At 52.3% G+C, this 10,811-nt stretch overlaps 1 protein-coding gene across 1 annotated transcript; it reads left to right on the forward strand.

Moving 5' to 3' along the window:
- Positions 1-338: 338 nt before the first annotated feature.
- On the forward strand, positions 339-10,498 carry Ptges (prostaglandin E synthase). The gene is made up of 3 exons (XM_028756866.1): positions 339-467; positions 2,767-2,849; positions 10,249-10,498. Exons 1-3 carry the CDS (start codon positions 339-341, stop codon positions 10,496-10,498), a joined length of 462 nt encoding a protein of 153 aa, XP_028612699.1.
- The last annotated feature ends 313 nt before the right edge of the window (positions 10,499-10,811 follow it).

Below are 10,811 nucleotides of genomic sequence, written 5' to 3' on the forward strand. Positions count from 1 at the left end.
CATGGGTCAGTGATATGCAGACTGGGGTCAGCGACCTGACTTAAGTGAGAAAACCGACAGGCAGTCGAGGTTTTGGGGAAGAACAATGGTCCTGAGCCGAGGATGGCGTGGGACACCTCCATTCCTCCGCTTCCCCGGCACATGGAGCAGAAGTCTCTGGTTTCCTTCTTGACTTGAGCAGGGGGCCTGCTGCGGGTGATCAGAGTGGGCGGGGAGTGGGCGGGGGGACCGCCTACTCAGGGTTTGGCCCGACTCCTCCTCTCCTTAAACCGCCTTGTGGGACAATCTCACTCTCAGTCCCCGTGTCCCGGAGTTGGAGCCCAGGCCGGCTAGCCAAGATGCCTTCTCTGGACCTGGTGATGGAGAACGGCCAGGTGCTCCCGGCCTTTCTGCTCTGCAGCACACTGCTGGTCATCAAGATGTACGCGGTGGCTGTCATCACAGGCCACACCAGGCTGCGGAAGAAGGTATGTTCGCTAGTGGAGTGGGGGGCGTGGGAGGAGAAGGGGATCTGCACTCTGCTGGCTTTTCCCTGCAAGAAAGTCTGGGGACTGAAAAATGTGGCCGAGATGTGTATGCCAGCGTGCGGTGGGAGCTAATTCAAGGCTGCCGTCACCGCAGCCCTTCTGGAAGCTGGCTTGGCCTTCAGCTCCTGAACCCTCTTGGTATGAGAGCACTCGGTGGTTCCCTCGCGAGTGGAGCATGGGGACTCTGACAGTGAGAGATCTCCGGACCTGGAAGTTTCCCGGCAGGCAGGGAGATTTCATATCTGGGTGGAGTGGGAACCGGCAAAGCAGGAGCCTAAGAAGTCTTTCTGTGGAAATTCCCACTCCCCATGGACGCTGCATACACTTGTGGCACCCTTTAGCCTTGAGGGACCACAGACGACATTCTCTGGTCTCAGTCCCGGCAAAGAAACCGAAGTAAAAGAACGTACACTGAGCTGGTGGGAGTGGCCAGGACTCCGGACCCCTTCCAGGGGTCCATTGGAAGCTGCTAGAAAGCAGAAGCACGGGAAGCATCTGCTTTTACAACCCCTAAACCAACATTTGCCCACACCAAAGGCAAGGGAGCTTGGAGTACGGGGCGGGATGGGGTGGGATCCGGGTGGGCTTCTTGCCCTCCAGCCAGGTTCAGCCCCTGGGGCAGGTACTGACAGGAATAAAGGCAGGGCCACCACTTCCTGACTGTCTCTGGTTCTTCTGCTTTGGTTTGTCCTGGGACACAGATGCTAGGGAGAGATAGCTACATTCTGTTCTTGTCCTCTCTGTGTGGCTCCCAAAGCTGAGCACTAAGTCACCACCAGGGAAGTCAGCGGCGTTACTTTACCTTGGTGACCAGTGAGAAGCTTGAGCCGAGGAGATGCCTGCCTACTGTGGGCTCCTTCCATCTCCTTTGAAGTTAACTAGCTGGCTCCAGAGCCTGCCTTCCTCCTGGGCTCCTCTCCCCATGATGGGAGATGCAGGGGTGGAGGGAAGCCTCCTCCGCTTTGGGCCCTGGGCCTCCTCTGTTTCTGCCTAGAGGGACCAGGGGATTACTGTCCATAGAGAAGATGAGAGCCGGCTCAGTGTCCTCTTCCCAGCAGCCTGGAGAGGTAGACAACTGAGAGAAAGCCCAGTGTCCTCTCAGCAAACCTGGAGACATAAACGGTGAACACACCACCCACTCTGGTCTTTAAGACTGGTTCCTACTGGAGTCTGCCGTGAGCTGCAGCAGCCGCAGGTCCTTCCTGGAAGTGCGTGCTGAGTGGCCCTTGACCCACTAGAGGTGGCTTTCTGATATCCGATTACAGGAGCTCCATTGGTGGTAAAGCTGGGCCCTCAGAGCTGGGGGCTTCGGAGCCAGGAGGGAGGAATTCTGGGTGGGAGAGCCTGGCCTTTCTTTGTCATTTTACATTTTTCTCAGGCAGGGCAGGAGCAGTCCCATCTACCAGTTGGGGCTCCAGAGACAGCCCAAAGTGAAGATCCATGGGCCTTGCTCACCTCACAGCTTAGACAGATTGATTCAGGTGTCACCAGGGTTGATGGGAGAGCTTTGGCGAGTAGCCACAACTCAGTGGTGAGCAGAGGTCCTCAAAGACAGAAGTAAGACCTCTCTTTTCCATCAAGAGAGACTAGCACCCTCCTTAAGCTTCCCCTGCTTTCCCACTGAACCCCAGGTGATCCATTTCATCCTGAGTCTGTAGACGAGGCTGCCCGGAAACAGGGAGCTTCAGAGCCTGGTGGTCAGTGAGGGGCCTAGCTTCTGCCCAGCCTCTTGAGTGCCCCTAATGGCTTCTACTTAGCTGTTTGTTTTAATCTTTTGAGACAGGGTCTTAGTATGTAGACCAGGCTGCCCTCGAACTCACAGATCCGCCTACCTCTGCCTCTAGAGGGCTGGGATTAAAGGTGTGAGCCACTATGCTCCACTATTTTTCTTATTTTAATTTACCTTTTGAGGTTCTGGGAATGAAACTCTCTAGGGAGGGACTCACTCATGCTAGGCAAACAGGACCTTGTGCCCCTCATGAATATATTCTAGATTAGTCACACCGAGTTCCCGTCCAAGGGGCTCTCTTAACCTCTGAGCCCAAGAGATGGGCAGGAGGGCGCTCTCACCGGAGCTTCCTCACCGTGAGCTTCAGTTCTGTGGCACAGAGAAGAGGCTCAGGGGAGTGGGATGAATGGTTCATAGGTCCTGCAGGTGGCTGTACCCAGCCCAGCCCCTGAGCCCTGTCCTCAGATGGGAACCTCCTCTGGTTGCTAATCCTTAGCTACTCTGTTTCAGGCTTTTGCTAATCCCGAGGATGCCCTGAAACGTGGAGGCCTCCAGTATTTCAGGAGTGACCCAGATGTGGAGCGCTGCCTCAGGTGAGTACCTGTCTGTCACTTGGCCACAGACCCAGCTGGCACCTGTCCTTGCAGAGTGTCTGAACTGGGGACTTGAGAGTCAGTCCCCTGTGTGCCTAAGGGTGTCTGTAGGCCTGCTTTCTCCTCTCAGACTATTATAGTTTACTCATTCATTACGTTTGTCTTAGAAAAGCAAATTCTCATGATCTGGAATTACAAAGTTAGTTCAAAGCTGATGGTCCGCATCTAAAATCCCAAACCTGGGAGGTGGAAGCAGGACTCTCAACCACAGACAAACTAGAGCGAGACCATTTTTTTTTAAGAATTATTTACTTACTTTATGTACATGAGTACAGTGTAGCTGTCTTCAGACACACCAGAAGAGGGCATCAGATCTCATTACAGATGGTTGTGAGCCACCATGTGGTTTCTGGGAATTGAACTCAGGACCATCTGGAAGAGCAGTCAGTGCTCTTAACCACTGAGCTATCTCTCCAGCCCCCTGCAGAGTGAGACCAAGCAAATAAACTGAAAAAGAAACACAAGTGAGATACAATGGCTTACACCTGTGATCCCAGCATTTGGGAGGTTCTAGCAGGAGGGTCAGGAATTAAAACCAGCCTCTGCTACAAACAGAGAACACATCTTTCTCTGTCTATTTCTAAATGTTATTATTATTACTATTATTATTATTTTTTTTTTTTTTTTTGGTTTTTCGAGACAGGGTTTCTCTGTATAGCCCTGGCTGTCCTGGAACTCACTCTGTAGACCAGGCTGGCCTCGAACTCAGAAATCCGCCTGCCTCTGCCTCCCAAGTGCTGGGATTAAAGGCGTGCGCCACCACCGCCCAGCTTGATTTTTCAAGACAGGGTTTCTCTGCATAGCCCTGGCTGTCCTAGAACTCATGTAGACCAGGCTGGCCTCAAACTCAAAGATCTGCCTGCCTCTGCCTCCCAAGTGCTGAGAGCTTCACCACTGTCCAGATGTAAAAACCACTTTTAAAGTGAATCTTAAGGCTAGATATTGTGGCTTACACTCATGATGAAAATGTTTTAGAGGCTGAGGCAGGAGAATTGCCTTGAGTTCCAGGCTGGTATAGACTAGAGGTTAAAGCGCAGCCTCATAAAGCAAAGCAAAACAAAAAAAATCTTGGCTGTGTAAACTTCCCTAGAGATTAAAAGTCGATTTTTAACAGCTGGCTTAGTACTGGAGTTTGGGGACATTTCTTTGCTATCTTATCGGTAATCCATAGTGAAGAGAGGGTACTGGGGTGATGGCAGCAAGGAAGATGGGCAGCTGGATTGGGTGAGATGTGAAACAGGCCAGCAGCACACAGCTCTCAGCACATCCCCTGCCTCAGGCAGACATGGGAGGGATGCTGTTGCTTCCATAACAGAGTTTCTCTCTGAAAACAAAGTCCAGGAGGCTTTCCTCATGTTTTCTTAGCCATTGACAGTAATGTACACACTTGTGGTTTAAAAAAAATGACAGCAACGTGTCATAGGAAGTGAGACTCCAGGCTGCACACTCACCCTTTCCAACAGAAATACTGGCTAATCCATATGTGTTCAGTCTGGCAACGGCTATTCCTTGTTTAATGAGCACCTACTGTGTGACAGGCACTGGTAGCAGGCACTGGATAGTTTCCTGAATAAATTGCCTGGCCTTGCCCAACTATGACCCTATATTGGTGACTGTTAGTTGTCTGGGCAATTCAGAGTCACAGAGAGAGGGAAAGTGAGTGATCTAGGCAGCGATCCCAGCCACTCAACAAAGGATGTGTGAGATGTGTGTGCGTGTGTGTGTGTGTGTGTGTGTGTGTGTGTGTGTATGTGTTTTGTCTCCTAAGGGTATAACCATGTTCAGGGAAGACAAAAGACCGATAAGGAACTCCAGCATTCCAGCATTTCCCTCTCTACCCAGTAGGATCTGACTTCTTTTTATAATTTGCTTTATATTTATTTTACTTTATGTGTATGAATGTTTTCCCTGAACGTAGATCTGTGCACCACATATGGCATATTGGACCCCTTGGAGCTGGGGTTACAGATGGCTGTAAGCCTCCATATGGGTGCTGGGAACTGATCCCAGTGTCCTCTCAAGAGAGATAAGAGCTCTAAATCCCTGAGCCATCTCTCTAGCCAGGAGTTTATTTCATATCCTCTCTAGAACTGCAGCTTGAGTGGTTGGCATTAGTCTAGCATTTTCTGAACGCTCCCACCTAAAGATGCTGTAGAGATCCACTCAGGGAAGCTTCTTTGAGGACTTGAGGTACTTGAGCTGGGGGTCTGGGTAGCTCATGAACCCCACTGACTCCACAGAACATCACAGAAAGATGTGGGTTAGTAGAGTGTGTGTATAAAATAAAGTTGGAGGCTAGCCTGCACTACGTGAGACACTATATTCTTCTGTAAGGAAGGAAGGGAGGAAGGAAGGAAGACAGTGGTAGGAGTCTTTTTAATCCCACTACTTGGGAAGCAGAGGCAGGAGAATCTCTGTGAATTTGGGTCCAGCCTGATCTACACAGTGAGTTCCAAGCCAACCAGAACTGTGCAGTGAGGCCCTGTCTCTAAGAAGAAAGTGTGTTAGCCAAAGGTGCAGAACTGAGAATCATGCCTGCTGCCCACCACTAGGCACTGTCTGGAGAGGAGGTGGGGTGGGCACAGACAGTTAGATATTAAAGCCAGGGCAGGGGCCCTTGGCCCACTCTGCTGTGAACACAGGAAGCGTGAAGGCTGGATCTTGGATTATAAATCTGCTTTGCAGATTAGCACATGCTGAAGACAAGCCAGCCTGGCTCTGGGGGCAATCGGGGACCATGTTTAAAGAATGGAACCTGAGTGACAGGACAGAGGGTGCGGTGGGGCACTTGTTGCTCTTGCGGAGGACTCCGGTTCGATTCCCAAACCCTACATGGTGCCCTTTTCTGATCTCCTCAGGCACTAGGTACACATGTGCTACACGTACATACATGCTGGCAGAATATACATACATGCAGGCAGAATACTCAACACATAATAAAATAGAATAACTTAATTTTGTTGTTGTTTTTTGAGACGGGGGTTTTCTGTGTAGCCTGGCTGTGCTCCAGTTCACAGAGATCTGCCTGCCTTTGCCTCCTAAGTGCTAGAATTAAAGGTGCAAGCTTTTAGTTCTAAAAAGGTTTTAAGATTAAAAGGAAGAATGAAAGGGAGGCCACCCGTAGTGGTCCTCACACACTGCACCTGGAATTCTGGCCTGAGGGGAGGGGATGTCATCGGTGACAGGAGTTCAAAGCCAGCCGTATCTGCGCAGTGTAACAGCAGAGGCGTGATCACACGGACCACAGGAGGCCTTGTGTGAATGTGTATGGTGCAGTGAACTCCTGAGTGTGTATTGTTGACATGGGAATAGCCATGCCAAAGACTGAAGCCTCAGGTCCACGGGGGTAGCAAAGCCTTCCCTAGGTAAGGCTTGGGCAACAAAGCCTCCCCCTGGTCCCAGTGCAAACAGTGGCAGGTTGTGTAAGAACTAGAAGCTGCAGTCTGGCCTGCTTACAGTTGGAGATCTGTCTCCTACAGACACCTGACCCCTCGGCTCTGTATAGGATAAGCTCCGGGTGGAGAGTGTGGCCCACCAACCCCAGCTTTTCTGTAAGCAGATCTGTTCTTTCCTTCCTCGCTCCCCCAGTCAGAACAAGCCCCAGCCTTTCTGGACAGGTACCTGCCACCTTTTCCTCCCAGGACAACTTGTCTGCGTTTCCAGATGGGGATATTTTTTGCCAGCAGCTGTGTGGGAATGCTAATAGGCTGTTTCCCCAAGGGGAACACCTGACCCAAGCCTCCTCCTGTTTCTGACTGTTGGAGCTTTTAGTCTGAGGAAAGCAGTTCGCCAGGAAATTGGGCCCCTTCTGCTCCTCAAAGGACAGTGTGCTGTCCGTTCATCAGCAGGGGACACAGGCTCAGAGCAGGAGGGACACCTGCCTGTGGCCTCAGAGCTCCTTGGTGGCAGTCAGAGCTTGTGGCCCCTGGTGGAACCCCCATTTCTCACTAGGGTTGTGAGGGCCTGTGGCAGGTTATCAGATGGAGGAGAATGGGGGACAAGCACAGCAATGTCTAGACGAGGGCTGGAGATTTGGAAGCGGCCATGTCGGGAGGGGTGGTGACAGCGCCTGGCATTCCACTTTTCCCTTTTCTCTGGGGACCAGCACACAGCGTCTCAACACTGAGGAGATTGGTGTTATCTGTAGAGATAGAAGTGGTTTGTCGAGGTCTGACCCCAAGGCTGTAACACAGCACCCCACACCCTCTGACCCCCTCCACCCCCACCTCATCTTGCAGGAGGCCTAAGCCTCGCACACCATTGCCTCAGCCCCACCCCTTCGCAAGTCCCTTCCTGCACCTCCCCCTTTGGCACCCGTCCTCCTTGAACCCTGAGCTCGCTCACGTACTTATGCGTGCGGTGTCTGGGGCGAGCTGGCAGAAACAGTTGTTGAGCAGTGGAGTCAGCTGCTGCCATCGCCCTGGCCTGGGGTCACCGGTGGTCTCTCCCCACCGCTGTCACTGTAAAACAGCCCTGTTCCAACGCTCACACTGAGGGTAAGGGGCAGGCGTGATGCCACAGGGGGCTGCGCAAGTCTCGTCTGGTGGAAACTGGCTTTGGGCAACTTTTGCCTCCCTCCGAGTAGTGGTTATTATTGGCATGACACACTGGAGTGACACACCGCTCCACTTCCCCGTACGTGACTCCCTCCATGCCACTGTGTGGATCCCACGGCAGGGGAGGACAGGTGAACTTTTTTGTTTTTTCAAAATCCTGGTTTCCCATTCCTCCCTGCTCCCTCCACCACTGTGGCTTTGTGGGGCTCCATTGTGGTTTCAGACAGAGAGGGAGGGAGGTGCTGGGTCAGAGCTCTGTTTGCTCCCAGTCACCTCTCCCCCATGGTCACCCCTTTGCTGCCTGGAGAGGAATCAGGGAAGTGTGTTTTCTCTGCAAGGCCCTCATCCCCAACCGGGGCCCTGTCATACAGAAGAGGAACGCCCTCCTCCTACCTGTGCCCCAAACTTCCCCACCCCGTCTACAGGTTTGCTCATGTGTGTTCTCAGTCTGATCTGGTTTTGTTTTTGACATAGAGTCTCAGGTAGCCCGGGCTGGCCTCTGACTCTATGTAGCTAAAGATAATCTTGAACTTCTGATCCCTGTGCCTTTACCTCTCCAATGCTAGGGTTACAGGCATATGCCACCATCCCTGATTTATATGCTGCTGGGGACTGAACCCAGGATCTTTTAATTTGCTTGACAAGTGTTATACCAGCTAGGCCATATTCTTAGTCTTTAAAAAAAATCTTTATGTGTATGGGTGTTTTGCCTGCACATAAGCGAGTGCACCGTGCAGTCCGCTCAGGCCAGAATGGGGCATCAGACCCCTTGGAACTGTCATGTGGGGGCTTGGAAGGAGCTGGGGTTGTCTGCAAGAGCACCCAGTCCTCCCAATCGGCCAGCTGTCTCCAGTTCTGTTTTTATTTTGAGACAGGGCCTCATGCAGCCCAGGCTAGCTAACCGCAAAGCTGCTGTATAGTCAAGGCAGACTTTGAACTCCTGGTTCACAGTAATCCTCCTGCCTCTCAACCTTCTGAGTGCTTAGAATACAGGTGTAAGCCAGCACACCTGGCTCCCGACTCTCTCTTTTAACTCCTCTTGGTGGAGACATGTTGTAATAATTATTTAATAGGTGACCACTGGTCATGTGGACTATCTAACCTGCAGCTGCTCGCCCTAGCTCAGCCGCCATGTTCCATGGCCAGAGGCCACGTGCGTGCAGCAGCTAGAACCGGCCAGCCAGAATCACCAGTCCTGCCACCCATGAGACGCCAGCGTGGGAGATGGCTCTGCCAATCTTCCACACTGTCTCCGCAAGGCTGGGCATTGCCCAGACCATCCCGCCATCCACGCAGGCCCAGTAGAAAGATGAGACTCTAATGCTTAAAGATTAATCAAAGGCTTATATATTTGGTAATGATCAGTAACAAGATGCCCATACAATCAGAAGTGTAACCCAGTACCAAACCTAGATGTACCAACTGCCTTTGACTGCTACAGACACGTGAGCATCCGCCTCCATCTCCTCTCTCTCACTCTCTCTCCTCCTCTCCTAGCTCCTCCCCTTCCTCTTCCTCTCCTAACTCCTCCCACCTTAGCTCCTCCTACAGAGGCATGCTGGCACATGGCTGTGAGGCCAGGGATTCGCCTGGGCTGCTTTTCCTCACATACTATCCCACTGTTTTCCGAGACAGGACTTTATAACTTGGAGCTAGGCTAGGCCGGCCAGCCTGTGAATCTAAGGGAGCCTCTGGTCTCATTTCTTGTGAACTGGGATTACAGATGGGCGCATCATTTAGTCTGTAACAAATCTCCACCCCTGACTACTGCCCCAGTCCCCCTGCAGTACTGGGGCGCTGGGTGCTCCAGGCCTCTTCTTGCCCCTGCATACTTTCTTTCACCCAGTAAAAAGCTGGTGGCCCCTTACTAAGGTTCACTTTACCAACGGGAAACAAGACGAGGCTGCTGAAGTGAATCACTACAAGGGCGCCGAGGCCAGGCTGGCCCGGCCGTTGGCCCGTGCAGCTGGTTGGATGTACTGCAGCTGGAAGTCCTAGCGTCCCCATACTGAACTGGGGCCCATCCTGGGAAAGGTCATGGCTAGGCCACTGGGTTCATGTTTATCTAAGTGGTCATCGACAGCTCCGGGTATTTACTTCTCCAGATGAGGGTGGTTTGACTGCCTGTTTTGTCCTAGAGAGAGGTGACAGTCTAAAGGGAATCCTGGGAACTGAGTGGCAGCTGGTGTAGTTTTCTCCCTGGCTGTTATTTATGGTAGGGTTGAACATAGGCCTCCTGCTGTGAATGTTCACAAAAGAGCCAGATAGCATGCATAAAGGAGGGCTTGCCCAGAGTCCTGTGCGTGGCTGGGCACATAAATGGAAGAATCTTATGGTTTTCTCTGCAAAGATGTTGCTTGGTCAGCTTTAGGGGTGGAAAGAGACAGAGACCATCAGGAGACACCACCCAAAACCTTCCCTCAAAGGACAGGTGGGTCTCAGGCCTGTGTCAGGCCCTGCCTCAGAGAGTGCCTGTCACTCGCCTCTGACTCCAAGCCTCTGAATCGTCCTTTTTGCTACCTGTTGTCTAAGGGACAGAAGGGACTGTGGGGGTGTGGGAAAAGCTGGGCAAGCCCCAATCCAGCAGCAGCCTCCCTGGCCAAGCCAGGGCTTTGAGACGAAGCCACTTCTGGGCAGAAGCCCGGACTCACTGTCCCCCTTGGCTCTACAGCATCTGGCTTATTGGTCAGGAAGGGACTGGGGTGTCTGGCCATCCCAGGAGGTTCCTGGTGTGTTGGGAGCCCCAGTACTAGGCCTGCTAACTGTAACCTTCTGCTCCCTAGGGCCCACCGCAATGACATGGAGACAATCTACCCCTTCCTGTTCCTCGGCTTTGTCTACTCATTTCTGGGACCCAACCCTCTGATCGCCTGGATACATTTCCTTGTTGTCCTCACAGCCCGTGTGGTACACACTGTGGCCTACCTGGGCAAGCTAAACCCACGCATTCGCTCTGGGGCCTACGTCCTGGCCCAGTTCGCCTGTTTCTCCATGGCCCTGCAGATCCTCTGGGAAGTGGCCCACCATCTGTGAGCAGCAGCTGAAGCCTCCTCAGATACCACAGTGGAGACGGAGCCATGAAGGCTGGACCTGAGGACTCGGTGTCCCTTTTAGAATAGGGATGGGCTCAGGTCCTGGGTTCCTGGCTAACCTAGGTGTGTGGATCTCTGGGCCAATGTGCATGTGTGTGTTTCTCAGCCTTTCGGGATCCTGGGTAAAGTGTCCGATTAGAACCACTTACAGATGAGCTGTCAAAATCGACAGAACATCCTTCACCTCACAAAACGCCTTAAGCATTACACTCCTCTTACCCACAAAACAGAAAGGACAGAGGATTCTCTAACAG

The sequence above is a fragment of the Grammomys surdaster genome, unplaced genomic scaffold, assembly GCF_004785775.1.
Source record: "Grammomys surdaster isolate TR1022 unplaced genomic scaffold, NIH_TR_1.0 126133, whole genome shotgun sequence".
Lineage (NCBI taxonomy): Eukaryota > Metazoa > Chordata > Mammalia > Rodentia > Muridae > Grammomys > Grammomys surdaster.

Bases quoted from the DNA above. Each gene is read 5' to 3' on its own strand.
- Ptges (XM_028756866.1), top strand. From the start codon at position 339: ATGCCTTCTCTGGACCTGGTGATGGAGAACGGCCAGGTGCTCCCGGCC. The intron at 468-2,766 runs GTATGTTCGCTA...ACTCTGTTTCAG, and splicing joins ACACCAGGCTGCGGAAGAAG to GCTTTTGCTAATCCCGAGGA. The intron at 2,850-10,248 runs GTGAGTACCTGT...TCTGCTCCCTAG, and splicing joins GATGTGGAGCGCTGCCTCAG to GGCCCACCGCAATGACATGG.